The following is a 21,574-nucleotide window of genomic DNA, read 5'->3' on the forward strand; positions in this document are numbered from 1 at the left end:
AAATATTGGAAGACTATCTTGTTTTTCCAAGGAAGAGTAAAACCTGTGTTGATACTATTCCTGTAATAATAATTCCTGACAGATAATCCTTAGTTTATTTGAAATCCAGAATTAAACAGAATCATGTTACCCTAGATGTCAAAATCAGTATTATATTTCTTGTCTTGTTACAATTCTGTTTGAAATTGATTTAAGGGGAATTTGCTTTGTTTTGACTTCTCTCTCTCTCTCTGTGTCTCTCTTTTAAGGTCAACTCAAATCAAAACATACTCTTGGGATAATGCCCAGGTTATTTTGGTCGGTAACAAATGTGACATGGAGGATGAACGGGTAATCTTCACTGAGAGAGGCAAACATTTAGCAGAGCAACTTGGTAAGAAAAGAGATGACAAAAGCTTTACCATTGCTTGTGAGAATGCACAAAGTAATGTCATTCATTGCTACAGTACTTCTAAGGAAATGTTTGTGATACATTCACTATAAAGGAATAGCCATACACCGCCTCCCTTTTGTTTCTGCAGGCTGACGTCTGAACTGTCCTTGTTGGTATCACTAATACTGTAATATCATTAGAATGGACTTGTGTCCAGGGATGACCTTATGCAAAGTTGTGACATGTCTGTCATCTAAAAGTGTCCACAAGACTAGTGCTGGCTCAGACGCTGGCTTAGACTAAGGACATATCTGATAAAATGTTCCTTATGCTGCTTTTTAGATAGGAAGTACATTATGGTCTTTGTGATAAACAGCAAGATTAGGCGTGTGTCTGTATATACACAATATGTTTAGACAGTTATATCTATAGGCAGATACGTCCTAGTCAGGGAAAAATTAAAAAAAAAACACCAACAAACCAACAAAAAAAAACGAGAGGAGAGGAGAGGAGAGGAGAGGAGAGGAGAGGAGAGGAGAGGAGAGGAGAGGAGAGGAGAGGAGAGGAGAGGAGAGGAGAGGAGAGGAGAGGAGAGGAGAGGAGAGGAGAGGAGAGGAGAGGAGAGGAGAGGAGAGGAGAGGAAAGGAGAGGAGAGGAGAGGAGAGGAGAGGAGAGGAGAGGAGAGGAGAGGAGAGGAGAGGAGAGGAGAGGAGAGATTGAAGAAACAGCTTACTCAAAATATGAACTAGACCTTTTTGCAAATTGAGAATATTTGGGTATGATTTCCAGTACCAATAATCCAAAACAGAAGGATGCCAATATCCAACTCCTACTGCTAACAGTTCACCTACTGCACATTTACACAGGTGTAAATAACATGAACCTCTGTTTCATAAAGTCTCCCTCTAGGAGGCAAATGTTGTCCACAGAGAAAATTACAGAGCTGTGACCACCTCTGTTCTTTGTGTTTCTGCCCAGCAGTGGTGTCCTTTCATACCATGAAATGTTTTTGAGGTGACACTGGACAAACTGTAACGCAAAATCTCCAGACCATCATCATAATACTACCACCCAGCCTGTTTTTTTCCTTCAAATTTGCTGATCTCTGGAGACCATGCTCAGCAGGTGTACAAATCAAACCCTGGCATCACTGGAGGTCAATTTCTGTGCTCTGCTGGGCATGGGTTTGTTGTTATTTTTAAAACTGACTGTGCTAAAGGGTCAGTCTGGTGAACATGTGTGTAACTAACATCTCCTTGTCCCTATTGCTATATAGGTGTTTAGAGGAAAGGGCATTATAAGAGTAACTGCATGGGAAACAGAGAGAGATGGTGGCATTTCACAGTATACCACCTGTGCTGAATTTAATCCCATGCTGGTGGTTCTTAACATATGCATATTCATGGCTTGCTGACCTTATTTTTTAAAATATTCTTCCTAGTTGTACAATTGCTTATCCTGGTAAATAATTTCATCAGAATAACATATTATCCTATTGCATCTGTCTAAATATTCAATGGAGAAAAAGATCTGAAAAATGCAACTGCATACTTTTACCACAAATTTAGACCAGGCACTAAAGTGTCTGGCAATAAACAAATTGACAATGTAGAGTTTGAAGGGTTTTTTTAACATCACATAACTAATCTGAATTTCTGTTCTTGGAACTATTTTCCTTTAGAAAGATTAATGCAGTGAGTTGACAAGGAATCCCCAGGGTCATGAATTTAGCAAGACGAGAAGGAACTTTGCATGTTGTACAGTCAAGAATCCTCAGCTGTAATAACCAATGCTTGCAAAAAAAGAAAAAGAGTAATGAGATAGATATCGAAACTCATGTTTCAGGCTTTAAAGCAAACTCTAACTCCTGGGACTTAGAATTCAATCTTTATGGAAGCAGATTATCCTCTGTTCCCATCTTTATCTACTCTGGGGTTTTCGTTTCTCAGATGTACGTCCTGTGGCTATCTCAAGGGCAGATTATTGCATTGGATAAATTGTGGCTCTGATCCAGTATGTCATTTACTGTACTCAGAGTGCACACACAAATATTTATATGTTTCCTCTACAGCTGCAATCATTTCTTAAATCTGCTCAGAGATTGTGGGAGGTGGTGTCAGGAAAAGCAGAAGAATGAGTTTCCCTGAATTTTAGTAAGTGCTCTGGCAATGTTGGCCAGTTTGAAGGGCATGTGTTGTGTCAGACACTTGGGACTGTCTTTTCTTTCTCTGCCAGTGAGATGACAACATCTCTTGCAGGCAAGTTTTAAGAATAAGGATGTAGATTTTTGTGTTCAGCAAGACATTTTAAGAATGTGGTCCCTTTGAATGCCATGGTTTTCAGTGTTGATTGTAGCCACAATTACAAGCAAGCACAACACGAGTGCTGTACAAAGAACACGTTGTGAAACACTCTGTTCTCAAGCGTGGTTTTATTTTCAGCCCTTGTTTATTTGAAGTCACTGAGAAAATGAATACATGTACATTTTGGGCGAGGTTTTCAAAAGGTCAAAAAGAGCACTGGACATTTAACCCGCCAGGAACACAGTATTCTCTCGAGGAGAGTGTTATTGGAAAATTGTACCTCCTTTGTGGCTGCTGACCTCTTTGAAAAGTGTGGCCTTCAATTTTATTAACAAAGTGTAATCAATCATTTCTTTGAATCTCAGTGGTGGCTTTTTTCTCAAGTGTAACCCAAACAAGTGGTTTAGATCAACCAGCAATAGGCCTCATTACTTGTGAAGGTCTGGCTAAACCAGACAAGTATCTTGTGGTAGGTCGAGTACCTCTCTCATAACACTAACAGGAGTTATAAAGGAGAAGAATGGTTAAGAAAACCAGATCTGACCTTGAAGGGAAATTAGCAGAATGTTTATGAAGACAGAATTTGTCTTGTTTTCATTTTAGATTTTTTTAAAGTTTGTTGTTAATGACATAGGGCAAGGCACTGGGGATACCACCACAGATCATAGCTGCAAGCAGCATACTACCTTACCTAGGGTAATGGACAGAAGTAGGTGCCTTTTGAAAGGTGTAAAAGGACAAACATATCGTGATACTTTCCCAGACTGTAGCAAATTATATTCATGGGTCTCATGAACCAAAGGCAGTATCTTTATATTCAATAGCCCTTTCATGATTTTTTTTTTCCATGGACTTGTCCAATGATGTCTTCGAAACCATATAAAATCTTACCATCCACAGCATCCTTTAAATATGTGCAGTTTATCTGGGTTATCTGTTTCTGCTTTGAATGGCCACTTGCTAGTTTTATTTGATGTTTCTTCACTGTTATATTCTGAGAAACAGTGAAAAATCGTTTGCTGTTACCTGGTCTGTAACACCATTGGTTTCGGAGACCTCTATCATACCCCTTCTTTTTCTCCAGGCTGAAATTCCCTGACTATTTCATTGTTCCAGACACAAAGACCATCTCACACTTTAGCCATTCCTTGTCACCCTATTCGGTACTTTTTGTAAGTGGTACAGCCTTTTTTCAGAAATTAGTTAGTTCATGGTTGTTTAACATAATAGCATCATCAAAAGAGTAATGTTAGAATGAGGTGAAAACTGACAGGATTAAATAAATTCAGTTGAGTCACGTAACTTCACCTCACAGAGGTATTGTACTGAGAAAATACAGAAATGTGACAAACCAGCCATTAGAGAGAACTAATTAACATAATGTTAATATTGACACGAGAATCACAGCAAACACATTTAAACAAGTTTATTCACTAATCACTACCAAAAAAAGCGTGTGGAACATAATGCTTATGCTATTTTGCCTCTTCATGAAGGTTTGCTCTGAGCAGTACATGCATTGGCTATTGAGTGAACGCCCAATATAGTCAGCACTTACGTGCTTTAAAGCATTTTAGTTAAAAAGGCTTGGAACTTCTTGCAAGCAAAATGCATGCACACTTGCTAGCTGCATTACTCACACAGCTATTCTGACATATTCATCTCATGCATCTCAGCTGAGTTCAAAGCTTCATACATTCATAAAAGTTTGGTGTCACTTGTCAGAACAAAAATAAAAAGAATGACTCACAGATGGCATGAATTTCTTGGTTCCTTTTACTCGTGGTCTGTATGATATATTGTGATCTACATTCTGGCAAAGGATTAGCAGGCAGAGGTGTGCACAGAGCTTTGAATAGACTCTGAGTAACTGCACACGCAAATGGACAGTTGCATATGCAGTTTGACATACGGTTTCTCCATTTATTTATGACATTTTGCTGTGCATGCAAATTAGGTACATAATTTTATATGTGCTCTTTGGTTGTTCATGTGCTTCTGTACAACTCCTATTTGCCATGTTGTGCTACAAATTACTTCAACACTCGTTAGTTTTTAATTGCAAGTACTGCCATTACAGAGTATATTATATCTTCAAGACCAGGGCCCCTAAGGCTGCTGCAAAAGTACAATCCTGCCATAGGTCCAAACCATGCCTATTGTGCTCATGCTGCACCAGGTACTACGGGGGTACTGCAAGATCTGCCCTAAATGTCTGGCCACCTTTTCTGTAAGGTCTTGTTTGTCCTGTCACACCTTTTTGGCTCAGGTTGGTTAAGGCTCTGGGAAATGGAGCTGTTATAGAAACGTTGGCTAGAAGGGACCTCTGGTGATCATCTAGTGTGATGCCCTGCTAAAAACTACCGCTGGCTCTATGTTCTGTCCAGCAGTTTTCAGGGCAGTGCCCTTCCCATCAGATTTTCTGTGCCTCCACTCTGCTACCCAGGGTCACCCATGGCTGGGGGCATCCAGCACGTCTGAGCATGCCTTCAGGTGCACTCACCTGCTTTCTAAATGTATCCTGGCACACCGTCTCTCCCAGAGGCCACCAACCAATGTCAGAAAACGAAACAAAATGGGCCCTTTCTGGGTGAGCTCCCACATTTCCTTCTGCAAGGGCTGGCAGAAGCCAGGCCTCATGATGCATTCAGGGCACCCCAGCGTCAGCAGTGCCCAGGGCTTCAGTGCACGTCCACAGCTTGTCACTGAGAGAGGCAGTCATTTTACCCCTCAGATTATAACACATACCTTATTTTGCATATTTTGGGGTGGTTTTCCCCTCTCCATCCTTTCTCTTCTCATCTGTTTTGGGCCATTTCTTCCTTAAAGTCTTTATTTTCAGCTTTTCTTTTCTTTTCTTCTCCTGATTCCCAGTGCTTTGAAAATAAATTCCACCAAAAATGAGAAGAAAATTTCTCACTTCAAACCAAAATCAGCCTGCCTTGCCTATTTGGTTTTCATTTTCTTCTTGGCTCAGGCCTGTATGTACATAATGGTTATGCTGGGGAGATGCCAGAGACCCGATTCAGGGGTGATTAGATTTCTCCAAATTAAACCCATTTAGCACCCCAGCAAGCCTGCAAGTGGAGTGTTTGTCAGTGCCGTGTGCTTATACAGAGTGCAATTTGGCATCCAACACTTCTGTGTGATCTGACCAAGCCTGCAAGACCAGGCCTGCTGCTGCGATGGGGCAGGAACATGACTGGTTTCTGAATCCCACCAGGGCTGAGGCACAAGACAGCAGCTCCCCAGTGTCCAGACTGGAGTGAAACTTCACTTGCCTTGGGGTATGAGCCCTGGGGGGTAATGTGTACATTAGACATCTGTGGGTACACTGGGGCTATTAGGCATCTGTGAGTTTGGGCAGCAACTGAAGAGGCATTTTTAGGGCTGTATTTTTGGCATCTAAATCGGGAATCAAGTCGGACTTGGCACCTCAGCACACAGCTTGCTAGAACAGCAAGTTCTGTTTTGCCTCCATGGCTGGCTGGAGGCCCTGGTGCAGAAGGCAGGGTCGCAAACAACTTTGAGAGCATGGACATATGGCTGTGTCTAACTTTGCATTAAAAATGAAAGTAATTGGGCAGTGCAGGAACATGCCTGTTCATAGTTCCACCCTTCACCATTTTTTAGCTCTTTTTAAAGGGCAAATGTTAGTGCCAGAGGAAGGAGACCGACTGACAGCACTGACAAACAACAGAGTCTTCTGTTCAGTTACAACACACACAGGGTACTGGCAGAGCAATTAAAGGCTCCTGTCCCCAGGATGATTTTTCACAGGAGGGAAATGCCAGCCTGCCATTGCTTTCATGCACTTGGAGCTGCGTTACAGGGAAGTTACTTAATGACAATGGAAAGTAAGGGATTGTGTTTGCTCAACAAATGTCTCATGTAAACAAACAAAAAAAATTTCTTTGCCAGGAATCTAATTTATTGCCCAAATGCACTCATTTAAAAGGTATCTGGAAGTGACAATCAAAATCAGTACAACTGGAATTTATATGGAAACTTTCTGTTCTGAAAGACTGGAAAAGAAGGTGTTTGCCAGAGCATTACCAGTACCTGCCCCTCAAGTCTGTATGTTCTGTCACAGCTGAGAGACCCCCTTTAGCTTTTTTTTTTTAATAAATTTGGCCACCCCAAAGGTTGGATAAATATCTTAGCATTCCTGTTAACAGTCTTTACTCTAGCTCTATCCAGAATGGTGCTAAAGCACTGCTCTTTGCTGAGGTAATATTAGCAAAGTGCTATTTTGGGGTTTAATGTTGCTTTAATACTTTTCTTAGCATCGTCCAGCCCTTGGGCTTGCTTGGACAGCAGAGGTCCCATCCAACTGATCTACAAAGCAGAGCACAGTGTAACCAGCTCTGCCACCGTAGTTGCAGGAGTAGGAGATACTTTGAAGAACAGCAATGGTCACCAGCTACTTTCAGCCCAGTTTCCTAGGACACATGACCTTTGCAATCATGCCACATGTGTCTGTCGCTCTTTGGGAGAGGGGCAGAGGTCTCAAAGATATTAACAGTTCTGAGGAAGTGGACATCTCAGCAGAGGAGAAAGGTCTTGCAGTTGCCTTGACTGACAGCCTGCAATGTGAATGCAAACCTTATTAGATACTATTCACAGCAGGCAAGAAGATAGGTGCCTGCCAGCGCCCCCTGAGAACTGCCCACAGGATGCAAATCCAAGAAAATAAGGCACCATTAGTTCCTCTTCTTTATATACTATGACATTGTTAAATGATTCATTCCCATGGCTTCCTAGATTTTGCCTTTTGTACACTGCTGTCTTACAAAGGTAGCAGCTTTCTGCAGCCACTTCTTGCTCTGATGTTGCAGTCTCCTACTACTCCTCAAAATACTGGATCGAACAGGGCACTGGCAAGAACAGCACTAAGGATCACAGTTCAAGCTTGTCTTCAAAGAAGGACAGTTATTGCGGAAACACACCCTTGAGGACATCTGTAAAATGTAACATCAAGGGTGGTAGATAAAATTGTCTTGGTTGTGGACAAACACTCTGAAACCAGAAGGTCTTCCTGATCAGCTGGTGAAACATTAACATAGCTTTGTTTGTATTGTCTGTGGAATTGTGCTTAAAATTTGCTAGCTAGCATGTCCTCTTGATATCAAATTTTCTCAGAAAGATGAGAGGGTGCAGAGTGTTCTTCCCTTTGCATATCCTTTCTGGTTTTTTTCCTTCCTTATTTTTCAAAAGTAGGCATAAACAAGTGTTAATGAGCATTGATGAAGGAGCCTCTGCAGAACCATGACAAGTGTGAGGCAGAGAGGGAATAAAGTCAGTAATTCAGGCTGTTTATGTGTTTCAGCATGGCCATCTAAACTGCTCTGTGTGCATTACAGCTCACCAGGTGAAAAACAGCACCGTGCTGGTGTCCTGGCTGGCCCCTGCTGCTGTAGTACTCTGCGGGGGCAGCTGAGAGCTTGCCAGCTTTCTTTGAGTCAATACTATTGGGAAGAAGGGAGGTAAGGGAAAGAGACATAGTGTAAGGACAGCAAAAGGAAAACTGAATTAAACACAAAAGAGGCATTTAAATTAGACCATCCTGATGCATGTTCCACACACATTGCTCCTATGTTCAGGCAGCACTTTGATATTTTGGATTTTCTGTTTCAGCTCTCTTCTGCCTTACCTACCCACTTGCCTCTTGGGCTTTGTCATATCTTTGCAGTAATCTGCTCTGCCCAGTCTCATCCACATCAGCAGTAGAGATCATCACAGGTGGTGGGAACATGGTGTTCTTTGAGCTCTGCTGCCCTGAACATCACCAGAGAGTCGCCTCACTTCAGGCTTATACTCGCATGCAAAACCTTTTCTCTCCATTAGTAACGAGCAGTGGAAAAAAAAACCTGAATAAAAGCATAGATCTGAGGCCCTCATACACAGGCATTTTAGAAGCTTAGGGTGTCTAAGCACTATTAGTAAAATAATCACAAGATGAGTCAGGAAGAGGAGAGGTCATGGGAAAAAGGTCTGCAAAATATTCCATAATAAAATGCAAAACAATCAGAATTCAGGTATTTATTCCAGGCACAGTCTGCTAGAAAAAATGCTCCATATCTCTTTGAAACTGTTCCACAGACAGAGTTTCTGTTAAAGAAAAAAAAGAACCACCACTCTAATTTATTGGGATTTTTTGCATAAGGTAACACCCACGTGGGGAATTGAATCCACTGCACAGGACAGTCAGTTGCTGTCTGGATGGCAAGAGGAGCCTCTGTTGCAAGGGTTTTCACAACGGTGTCTTCAGCTGCATCAAATGAGACTCTCTGAACTCTTGTTCTGCTGAAGTCTTGTAATCCAGCTGGTCCTGTGTGGCCACTACATACCATGATCCTTTGGCAGCGATTACTTTAAACTGTGCACAAAGCATCTCTTAACTGTCTTAACTGGCTTCAAAAGACTGTTCTGTGTGACCATTTCTGCATCTGCAAGAACAGTTTCCACAGACCATCTACAAATGTCTTACCTATGTGCAGCTGAATCCATTCTACAGCAGGAACTGCCTGGGGGAAGCCCACCAGCATGCCCTGTTCTCTGCTTAGCATATTTATCAGCACATTTAAGCATATAAATAGTTCCTATCAGTTGGCCTATGGACAGCAGGGGCTGCTTGCGAGAATCTCCAGAACCGTCCAAAATTCTCACCTGTACAGTTCCTGTAAAGAATAAAACAAATAATTTGTTGTGGATGCAGCTGGGAGTTCAGTCACTTTCTCACAGGCCAGTGCATTGTCTCATCTATGCAGGGTCTAGCTGGGGAGGTCCTATGTCACTCAGGCAATTAATGACTAAGTTGATGTATACAGGTGTCTAAGCTGGTGTATACAGGCATAGCCTGATACCCAGCTACACCACTACTGTGATTACAATTTCCATCTTATATCAAAATTGTAACTGAAATTCCATAGATTTCACCACAGCTGTAGTGTCTGTTTTTCTTTTATTTGAACAAATATGTTTGTGCTTGAACGCTCTGTAAGCCTCTATTTTACTTAGAGAATGGGCGCCTCTTTTTTCAGAGTGTTCTTATGCAGACCGCCCTCACTCACTGTGGTAGTGGGCATGTTTTCTTGATCCTGTCCATGTTACAGTATTTCCTGACATGGGTCTCCTCTCTTCTTTGTGACCCTTTTCCTTTCACTTTCTGCTTTTCTCTGTCCAGATCTCTTCCCTGCCTGTCATACCTGCCATTTCATGATCATCTCATGGGCCAGTTATTCTGTCTTCTTATCTGTGAAACCTGCTCCTCTCATAAATGTCCTTAAGATTCATTCTTCTTCCTGTTGTCTGCTCCAATGCTTTGGTGTGCCGTTTCTCAGGCATCCTCTCATTGTCCCTCAACCCTTCTGCCCTCTAGTCCTGCTTGCTCCTCCTTGGAACGGCTGCTTTCCTCCTGCTTCCCACTAACAGTTGTGGAAGGATCAGTCTGTGTTGCTGTGCGAGAGTTGCAGCCAGGTTTCAACACAGAGCACTGCAAATGTGGAGGATCTTCCTTCCCCCAAGCAGTCCCCAAGCGATCTGAACAGTTTTCTCCTGCCTGTAGCTCTGCAGGAGGGCTGAAGTCACCAGCAAGTGAGGCTACGCTGGCTTTCCCCATTTTCCTTCTAGTGTAGAACAAAGAAGATGTGTAAGCCAAGCTGAACTAAAACAATGCCATGTAGATTCAAACCTCCTCCCAATATGTGATTTCTGTAGACAGTCTTTTATTATGCACAGTTTTCCTGCTTTCAAGAGAAATGTGGAAAGGAGAAGTTTTCACAGCAATGTGTTCTTATACCTGTGAGGTTATCCTTACGCTACTTGCTGATATTAATAGAAGTTGTATGACAAAATCCCTGTACAATATTTATACCTCTTTATTATCTAAGCTACCTATGAACACTAACTTTGGCCCGTGTTTTGCTCCTATGAATTTAAATAATTTACAAAAAAAAAATCCCTTTGTGACATTTCAGCATAAGGCACCTTATGTAAACTAAAAATATATTAACATATATTAAAAATATGAAGAAAATTCAGAACCGAGAGTTACATTTTTTCATTGGTTATTAGTGCATGCTGGGATATCATGCCAAGGTAAATATAATTATCTGCTGTAATTCTAGGCTAGTACTCAAACACACAGAAGCTACATGGTAAGCAGTTATAGGACTGAATGTGCACATCCTGTTTAGATGGCGTATTGAAGACATAGTACTAATGAGATCAAAGTAGTTGCATTTAAATTTCAAGTGGCCTTTTGAAATAGAAGATTAGCCCATTCACTAGAAAACACACACAACATTAAAAAAAAAAAAAAACACCACCACCAAAAAAACCTGTTTTGTGCCATTCTGCCAACAGTTTCAAGTGACTGACATTTTCTTACTGGGATTGTTCTCATAATTAAACATGGTGGTAGTTGCACTTTGTTAGTCAGATTTAACTGAAAGAATCAAAATAGCTGTACAAAGGTGAAGCCACTTCTGTAAAATTACCAGTGGATTAGACATTTTGTAAACTATTTTAATATTGAACCCTTATGTAGTGAAAAGACAGAAGTAGGAGAAAGTTTTAAATTACCAGGGAACCCTCAGGTGAGCAATGTGGTAGCTGTGGGAAAAGGTGGAGCATGACGGAAAAGGCTTAGAAAACAAATTTAAAGCGACAAATGCTTTGCAAAGGAAGCAAGAACATGGGAAGACCCAGTGCTGGCAGAAGCCTGCTGCATTGCAGGCTGACCAGCAAGTGGATGAAGGAGGCAGAGGTGGGAGATGAGACATGGGACATATAGGGAGAAGAGAGCTTAGGAAAGCTGACTCTGCTCTTTAAAGGCTTCCAGTGTCCCTTCTGGGTTAAGGATAGCTCTGATTTTTGCCTTTGGGGTAGTTGTTGGGAACAGATAGATAAAAAGTCCTTCTATATAAAATAATTAAGGAAGTTTTCTTCCTTATGTGCATTTGTGTATTTTTTATTAGTTTGATTTGTGGGATTGGGAGTCCCTTTGGTCCCATGGATTCACCTCTAACTTAGATATCAAACTCCAGAAATCTCTCCTTGTCTTGCTTAGTTTTTTACCTGGTTATTTCCAAACACAGTTGTCTGTTTTGGCACCAGGTTAATGACCCGATGGAAGTGGCTGTTTCTAGCTGAATAATGCTCAGAGGAACATAATAGTCAGAGATGGAGCAGTAAATTATTCTTTCACAATGGCAGGATCTATAAGGCATTTCTAAAATAATAATACTCTCAACTGGTGTTAATTTTTAGATTAAACTGTTTTTTTAAAGTAGAATTTGTCTAAGGGAATGTATTTGGGCCAGTCCTGATTTTATCTGGCTTGGTATAAAGCAAATAGCACTAGTGTACTTACTCTGATTGTATTACAAATTTAACTGCTCTTCCAATATCACTCTTTTATATGTGTGCTCTCAGATCTTTGCTTTCTGAGTGCCTCTCCACTCTTCCTTGCCCAAGAGAAGTTTGTACATTTATTGGAGATACTGGAATACACATTGAACATAAAGGTGTTGTTTATTTTCTTAGGATTTGAATTTTTTGAAACAAGTGCCAAGGACAACATTAATGTCAAGCAGACGTTTGAGCGACTCGTGGATATCATCTGTGACAAAATGTCAGAAAGTCTGGAGACGGATCCCACCATCGCTGCCAGCAAGCAGAACACACGGCTAAAGGACACCCCTCCTCCACAGCAGCCCAACTGCGGCTGTTAATGCAGCTATCAGCAAAGGCAGCTCCAGTGTGTTCTGTTGCCAACAGAGTATTTATGAATGGTCTATATGCCTTTATTTATACTGTCTTATTAATTTATTTGGGAGAAAAGTCTTTTATTTCACATCAGCAGCTGGTCGAGTATGTGTATGGAGATGGAGAGGTTATTAGTTTGAAAGAACGATCCATTTTTAGCATCTGGCTTTTGCATGCAGGATGGCTATTAGTTTATCTTTTCTTTTTACTATTTTACATGACACTTACTTCAGCTGGTGCCATGTCCTCAGACCACATTTGCCTAGAATTCACTCCTGCTTCATCAGTTTCAAATTATATGGTTGAATCCTTAGGGTAGTGGCCAAGATGTTTTAGAATAAGCTTCCTGATGCCACTTATATTTTCTCCTGACAGAAAATCAATTTAGAAATATTTCTATAGTGAGCCAATCCCTCATTCTGTCCAGATCATTTGTATAAGGAACACTTCCTGGAGTGTATTGCCTTGGCAAATCTACGCTCATGATGTTACACATCATGGCTGATTGAAAATTGCAGAAGTTAGAAAGAAGTTAGTTCCTGGACCCAAAGCCACCAAACTTCCCTGTGAGTTTCCAGCTGGATGTGGATGTACAGTGCAGACCCTCAGAGATATTAGGCACTTCATCCTGTTTGGATAGCTAGTATGTTTACATTTCCATGGGAGCTGCATGTCTAATATCTTTCTGAAACTGGACTTAATTTCTCATTCCATCATTATGGAGATCCCGGTAGTACTTACCCCAGTAGTGGAGGGCTGACTAGCTCTTTTCATTTCTACTTGCATGAGATATTAAACACACAGTTCTATATTACCCCTGACAGAGCCAAATCCATTACACTTGGTTGCTCATAGCCAAAAACTGCCTTGTCATGTTGCTGTCAAACCTGCATACTTAAGTTTTCAGGAATTTCATCTCCCATGTCACTGAGATAACCATCACCACACTGGCTACAAACACCTGTATTTTACTCAGATCTATTGCAGAAGTGCTCCTGGTGTCAGTGAACTGGAGTTTGGCTTCATTTCTACTTTGATGAGGATATCTATCTTGAGAAGACCATCAGAATTTCACAAGATCTTTAAATACTTCAGGAGTAACAAAAAATTGTCAACATTTCTAGTGTTAGACTGAATACATTCATAAGATCAGCAAAGGCTGTGAAGATAGCAGAATAAAATACACAAATTCTTTTTTAATAAAGTGTTAAAAATAGTCATATTTCACAGTTTTTAAAAGTACTCCTCCAGTAATTAGTGGCAGTTTCTTACATCTGTGCTCTGGAGTACTTTGTACAACTGCTTTACTTGCGTCACAGTGACATTTTTTAACTAAATGGCATAACAGAAGAAGCATTAACTGTTTTATTGTTCCAATTAGACAGAATTTAGGACAAGGCTGACATTTCTTAATCTGCAATAGGAAAAATCAGAAGACAAGTTAAAAAAGGGAAGTAACACAAAGTACTGAAAACTGCTCACAACTGCAAAGAAATCCCTCTGATTTTTACATTACTTTTTTTGAAGGTAGTTTATACAACTCCTGAAACACACTAAAAGAAAATGGTCACTTTTATTTTACCAATTAAATAACCTACATACACTTTAACACAGTAAAAGTGACTTCCAAACAAGGCATATAGACACATATAAAATGGATATGCCATCAGGGCGCTACGTTGGCTGCCTAACTTAAATGAATAAATGTTATGTCTTCAGTCTGGGGTTTTAAACCATGTCTGTCCTGTTAGCTAGTTTACTTAAGCACTTGTTTTCCTAGTAGACATGGAGACTGGACTTCACTTGTTTACTTCCATGAAGAGATAGCACTGTCCTCTCTGGGGCCGATGAACAGCCAGGTGGAAGAGGTATGTGCTATCCCAATAATAATCCCGCCTCTCTCTAGGGACGCTGATTTTCTCCCCCCCATCTAAGGCAGCATGTTGATAACTGTGCTGAGAGACTTTCATTAATACCTCTTCACCCACTAGGTACCAGCTGCTTCGGAAAAAGAAGTGATAAGAAGCTGAGGAAGATTTGTGTGAGACGGTGGGCAGTTTTCCATCCTTTTCTTGTTATGTGCAGTTATTCCTGCTGGAGAAAAAGGAGCAGGCAAGCCTTGAGACAGCACTCAGCTTCATCCTTCAAGTCCTTTAGAAAAGGTTTAGGTTGTATTATTAGTCTGAGCCATCTAAGTCAAGGCAAGGAAAGAGGAGGACATAGTCATACTTACATGAGTTTGGGCATATCCTGGATCATGCAGAATGGTTACAAGTGCAAGTATTCTTCCAGCTTTGCTCTGGGGTGCTTGCTGCAAAATGGCCATCTCCTGTGCACGTTGTAACAAGGAAAAAAGACTCCAAGATGCCCCTTGCTACAGCCACACCTTGCTTGTACTCCATTGCAATGAATTCCAGACCCTCCCTGCCTCTTTACGACCATGTAGACTCTAATCAGTGGTGGCAATACATTATTAGCATATATTTTTTTTAAACAAATTGAGTGATAGATAAATAGTTCTTTACTTAAATAGGATTAATTAATGGCTTTTCATTTTGCATCAAGACTCTGGGCAGAAGAGTGACAGCAAAATCAAAGAGGGAGAATCTCTCCTTCACATTTCTGAAACAACTAACCTCCCAGGCCTCCAACGTGTCTGACCATCTGCATGGGATGGGGAGGATAGGAGAAGCAGCTGCCAGAGTAACATTGTTCATTAGACTGCCAGCCATGTGTTACACGGAAAAAACTCGTCTGAAATACAGCAGCAGAACCAGTCAGGATTTAAAAACTCCTAGGATCTTTGTATTGACACTCAGACATTGTCATAGAGTTCAGAACTAGTCAGATTAAATTTTAAAGTGTTCACATCAGATCCTTGGAGGTTTTCAAGATGAGAGAGGCTAAAGCCCTAGGCAGACTTCTCATACCTCTTAGTTGACACTGTTTTGAGCAGCAGGATGGATGACCTGCTGATGTCCCATCGAATCCAATTTATCCTATCAATCATCCCTTCCTCTGAAATTCAAAATGTATGGAAGGTCATGTAGGCCTTTTCTTAACAATCAGGGTTACCTACTGTTAGAAAAGTAGGCTTTGATTTTCCATCACAGGTTGGCTTTTGCAGCCACGTGTTTCACAGCAATATTGAGTTTTCTGCTATAAAGTGTGGTCAGATTTAGATCAGGAGCATCAGGATCTCAATACCTCTCTCAGCTGGAACCTGACTATTGTAGAGAAACACAAAAGAAAGACTTTTGGGAAATAACTTACTAGCCCTTCCCCAAATATTCTAAAAATGTAGCTTGAATTCTGGGGAAACTATCAGGATTGGGATTTGCATTCTATTTAAAATTATGCCATGTCCTCTTCATAGGGTAGGATATCCAAAAGCAGCCTGTGTCAATCTAGTTCGGCTTCTATTGACTTATGTGAAAGAACTGCAATTTTCTTAAATGCAAGTAGAGTTAGGCTAGCACTTTTGGAAATCCCATCCCAAGCTGATCAAGGGCCAAAAGTTAAACAATCAATGGCTTGTTCTTCACACATATCCAAGTCACTGATTATGAGTTGTTGGAGGATACAAGCAGGATTTTTTTAGATCCCTGATCTATCCACTGGTGTAGCACAGTCCCATCAAGAGAAAGTACCAGGCTACAAAGAGTTCTATTTTAGTCATGAAGAGGGCTGGATCATTAAATTGAAACCTGGGATAAGAGATCCAGAACTATTTTCAGCCTCATCGTAATTCTTGGTGAAAAAGTACTCACACACTTTGCACTAATTTGTTGTCACTCTCAGCACAGAAATAGGACTGAATGTCTTGGAGCGTTATTGGTCCAGCCACAGATATCTCCTTCAGCTGAGATTTAGGCCACTTGGTAAGATACAGCAGTTGACACACAGAGCATATTAAATTTCTGAGAAATTAGATGCCTTTGGGCAGAGGGTCCTGAGCTCCATAGTGCCAGCTGAACTAATAATACACAACCCATTTTCCAAGTTATGATCTAGACTAAAGCTTTTTAGCAGCAGGCTAATCCTGTGCATGGGTAATGCACCAGCCTTATCATGTCCTGACAGTGTCTTGCTTGCTGCATGATCAAACTAGTGCTCAGAAAATGCCTTGGGAGCACACAAGAGCACAGGACGTGACTGGTTGCTGTGGTGCCTCCTGGCACCGACCTGACGAGCAGCTAGCGAGCCCTGCTGGGTTGAACTTTCAGATGCATGTTTTCGATTCTGATAGGAGTTCATGTTCACAAGTGTTCTGGTCCTTATAACACAACTAACTTAACACTTTATCTTTTTGTTGTTGTTGTTGGTTTGCTTATTTAGACCTGTTTGTTTGGTGTTTGAAATACATATGAGCTAGCCTGATTTTCTGTCAAAAAATACTCTTTCTGAACAGCTGTGTACGTGACTGTTACCTGGAACTCTTTGTTCCTTTGTGCTTATACTTAATGTAACACCTAGAGAAACTACCTGAGCAACTACATCTATGTGGCCTTTCCAGAGCACCAGTCTGAAAGATTAAGTTTTCTTCCCAGTCTGCTCAGCTCTGTATATTCAGCTGTACCACCTGCACCTTCTTTATTTTAGGAATGAAGTGCTATTTCAGGGTGCACAAAGTCTGCTGGAGTTTGATCCTAACTTTGAGAATGCTTTAATTGTAATTTTTAGAAAAAAAATGGTGGTACATATTCTACATCTGATGATGATGCCTTTGTTTGTTCAATAGCAGATGAATTATGCTGCATTTGCATTGCAAAAGAAGCCCCCCTCCCAAATTCCACCCCCCTCCCCGACTACTCTTTTCTATATTTGTTTGTGAGAGGCAAGTTTTATTACTTGCATTCTTAAGGGCATCAACTAAATTACTGTTCTGCTGATGGACAGATTCCCCTTGGCCTGTTTCATATAGGCAGACACACAGTGTATGAGCCTAGTTCTTCTTTAGGATGACAGATTTAGCGATGTGAGGCCATGAGTATGTAAATCCTCATAGATAAACCCTCAGGGGGGTGTAAAGCAACATGTCTTCACTTATGCCAACAGGGGAGTGAGCTGTGTGGATTGACACCATTTAATCCATACACATAGTCTCTTCAGTACATTCTGACTCCAGATTGTCTAAGGTTCATCATTTGTCAAGTCTCATGTAAAGTGGCAACTTGTTTCAATTATTTGAATGATTTCTATCAGTTTTCTTTATTAAGGGGTAAAGGTAGTTCACCTTTGCAATTTAAGCTTTTCTTTTCCTTTTTTTTTCTTCCTTTTTTTCACCTAGTTTATCCATGGATGTTCATTGAAGCAGAAATTGTAACTACACATGTATAGTATACACATATAAACAGCAGTACATCTTTGACACTCATTCAGTTCCCACTCTTACTTGTTCATGTTCAGTGCAGCCTTCCTTAAACACCACAGCAGAATTTATCCATAAATTCTCATTAGCACCTGAAAACAGCTGGGTTACATTTGCAGACCATACATTATCCATGGTTCCAGCAGATGTAGATGGCTTGTCATTTATAGAATAAGGTACCTGGTATTTGATTTCGGGGGGAAGCAAAAGTCCTAATCTTCCAATAAGTTCAGCATAACATGCAGAAAGGAAAGCTAGAGATTGCTTACTACTTCTGGTGATAAATTTCCTCAAGTAATTCTGACATGTACCTGCAACTAGTGTTAAATGAATTGTTTGTGCTGTAACTCCTGTTTAATATTTTGTCAGTAATGTCAGATGTGTCGTGGCTCAGTTGGACTGTCAGAATGTGTAACCTATATACTAGTGTTTGTGGAATTCAAATGTCTTAAATGTTGCATGAAAATATGTTATAAAAATAGATACGTTTTCTATTTTTGAATACCTCAAAACTGAGGAATCATGGGCCAATAAGTGCAATATTTAATTATTTACTCAATGTATATAAACTTGTGTGAAAGGGAGAAGTGTCATGTATGTGTGATAAGCTGTTGATGATGCCTGTGTGGCTTAAGATTTCCAGTAGATGTATGTGTCTTGTAGTAAAATATATATAGTAAACACTTTACCAGTGTAGTGTAAGAATACTCTATTCCTAAGTCATTTAAACTATTTTTCATATATGAGACAATGGCAAAAGATATTTGTATGTTTACTGCAAGTGCATGTCAATTTTACTTTTAGAGTTGTGAGTGTCCTTTTTGAAAATTATCATGTTACACCAACACTAGTGGGACAGCGCTTTCAGTCAGAAGATGTTTGTAACCATTTCTAAACTATCTGCCTATATTTTTTAAGCATGTTCTCTAGAAGTATTAAAAGAACCTCAGCAATTATGATGAGTTATTTGTTCTTAAAGAATCAGTTACATGCTCTGTCTGCCTGTATTGCATAATATCACGTGGGCATGTTTTCTTTAATCTGATACAGTTAACTCATAATACTTACCTGAAATATTAAATAGGAGTACCCAATACTACTTCAGATGACTCAGCAAACTTCAGCTGATGCCCTGAGTTAACATTTTTGGGAAGAGTTTGAAGGCCACAGTCAAAATGATCCAGCACAGTGGATGGTAACCTTAATTAGTCACTTCTGCCAATTAAGTTTCTTAACTTTTCTAGAACCTAAAGATGGAAGATGCATCCTTAAATATACTGACCCAGACTCTTCACTGAACTGTTACATGGCCCTCAATGTTGAACAACTCCACTGTTAGCAGTAAAGCTGAGGTATAAATGTAAACAAAATGCAGACTAGAATCTAACCATGAAATTACAAGGAGACATCCAATCATTTATTTTTCCTTTCCTGTTATCCTTGCATATTTCTAATAGTTCTCTAAGCACACGAGCAAGGCCATCACTATTCAGCAAAACCCTTGCGTACATTTTGGACCTTTAACCCTGAATCACTGCCCTGCCATCGGTTCCCAGCTGTGCCCACAGACTCTGAAGAGAAGCTCATTCTGTTAATTCTTGCTACATCTCTGGTTTCAAAGGAACGTGTCATCCAGCCTTGGGAATTTGCTAAATAGAGATGGACCAGTGAGTCTGGGCCAAGGGGAGTAACTAGTTTTGCTGAACAATTTTCATAACAAATTATTTTAATTAGTACCACATTAAAAGGTACATAAGTAGATTTTTAGTTTGATCTGATGCATTTTTGTAACAATGTACACCACTGATTTAGGTTTGGGTTTGGTTTGTTTTGTTTTTTTAATTAGCTTGATCAGGAAAAGAACTAAACTCTAAAGCCTACTGGAAACCAGTATCATGGGTTTCCTGTCATCAAATAGTTTCTCTGAGAAAGCAAAGTAGACAGATTGCATTAACTACTACAGGACGATACTTGCAATGACCTGAGCAGCCCTTAATATTCTCCCTGCTTTTATACCTTCCACCATGAAAACTTCTGCAAAATTATACAGACCAGAGTGAAATGAAAATGTATATGGAAAGAAATTTGGGATTGCTTAAAAAAAAGGAAATTCTCGATATCTTTGTAGCTGAGCAGCAGACAAAGTAAGAGTCATAATACAAGGTACCACTTTAATACAGATATACAGACTGCTACAGGACTGAGGATGCTTTACCTAAACTTTTTATTGCTAAGTGACCTGACTGTTCAAGGGCTGGCAGATAATTTTACCTAGCATTTTTATTAGTCCTTATACATATACCATGATAACTGCTTACCTGAAAATATGTAGCTGTTCTGCCTCCCTCAAGCTAACTTGCTTGCTGAATTGTTCTTGAAGAAAAGTTGAAGTGCTTGCTTAGGATACATTTGTGAGGGGGTGTGACTCAATCTGTCCCTCCTCCCCACAACTCTTACTGCAATATAGTTACTGTGGTTCTAAAAAATATATTAGTTTAAAATGCTGCTGGGTGACAAACTTTGTGAATCTTCTGCATACATCCACAGGAGCTCTTGTCTGAACGTGAAGTACAAGTTTTATCCATGTGCAGAGTTTTAATTCTGTGTGAAAGTAGAGACCATGTGTATTCCATTGGATATTCTGTTTGTATGTGACTTCTGTATACCAAGTGGATTTTGTTTGTTTAATTTTTTGTTGGAAGTTTTTTTTCCTTTTGCGACTACAATAAATATTCAAGAGACTATATTCATGAATATCTCAGTTGTGGTGACATGGTCTTACCCTCCTCCTCCTTTTATTTCATTTCACTTACTAAAACTGGGAGAGAATTACTTCATTTTTAACAAAACAATGGACAACGATACCACATGTGCAGTAATTCATTTCATTAATACCCTCTCAGTAGCACTGGTGAGTCGTAGTTCTGTCTGAATCCCACAGAATTCACTGCAGACTTTGCCCTAGGAGTCTGCAGGAGAAAGTAGACATTTCCCTACCAAAAGCACACTGTTGTCTCAGCCTATACACTGACCCTTTAAAATGGGGCAAAGTTTTTTCTTTTGACTTTTCACTGTATAAACTGTTAAAAACTATCTGTGCCTTTTGGATGCTGTTATTAGTTGGTCATGTAATCTTAGCCCGAATGAGCCATCTCAATTGTAGTGGGTGGTATTTCACACAAATTTTGATATATCACTGTTCACATATTGCTTTTTTCTAGACACAAACCCCACCTTGTGCTAGTTTGAACCCTACTGTGACTCCTGAATTTATCTTCCCTCCACATAAGTCCTAATCTTCAATCGATCTGTTGAACAGGTCACACTGTCCCCTCTGTCCCCCCAGCTCCTGCTCCAGCTCCTGACCTGGAAACTCCTCTAGCCCATGTTCCCTCTTGTTCCACTGTGTTTCAATCAAGTCCCCCAGTTTTTCTAGTATCTTTACATATCATCTGCAGAGTAATCATTGCCTGATTAATGTCTAGTTCTCACTCTGCACCAAATGCTACCTAGCTTATTGCTTGGGATCCTATATCTCTAAGTAGGTTTCTGCGGAGGGGTCTATATCTGTGCAGCTCACTGCCCTCACTCATAAAGCTTCTCTTTCTGGAACCAGCTCTTGTCATCGAATCACCTTTGAGCATGAAAATCCCTCATTCCTCCTGGCTACCAGCAAACGTAGTCTCTTCTCCAACCACCTTCCTCATACATTGCCCTGTGAGACTGGCCCTAATGTACTGCCTACTAGGGTGAGTG

The 21,574-nt window shown here is 40.4% G+C and overlaps 1 protein-coding gene across 2 annotated transcripts in view; it reads left to right on the top strand.

Moving 5' to 3' along the window:
• The window catches only part of RAB3C (RAB3C, member RAS oncogene family), a 140,721-nt gene extending 120,157 nt beyond the window's left edge, over positions 1–20,564 (top strand). Inside the window, exons 4-6 of one of the 2 annotated variants that reach the window (XR_015705246.1) lie at positions 249–373; positions 12,226–14,315; positions 14,439–20,564. Coding sequence is in view for 1 of the 2 variants with exons in the window: in XM_087759835.1 (XP_087615961.1) it covers positions 249–373; positions 12,226–12,413 (313 nt within the window). In the remaining variant the exon portion in view is untranslated. Of the gene's footprint in view, positions 1–248; positions 374–12,225 lie in introns of both variants that reach the window. The other variant, XM_087759835.1, reaches the window with a different exon arrangement.
• The last annotated feature ends 1,010 nt before the right edge of the window (positions 20,565–21,574 follow it).

The sequence above is a fragment of the Nipponia nippon genome, unplaced genomic scaffold, assembly GCF_047370975.1.
Source record: "Nipponia nippon isolate SJK-2023a ecotype South Korea unplaced genomic scaffold, ASM4737097v1 scaffold_20, whole genome shotgun sequence".
NCBI lineage: Eukaryota > Metazoa > Chordata > Aves > Pelecaniformes > Threskiornithidae > Nipponia > Nipponia nippon.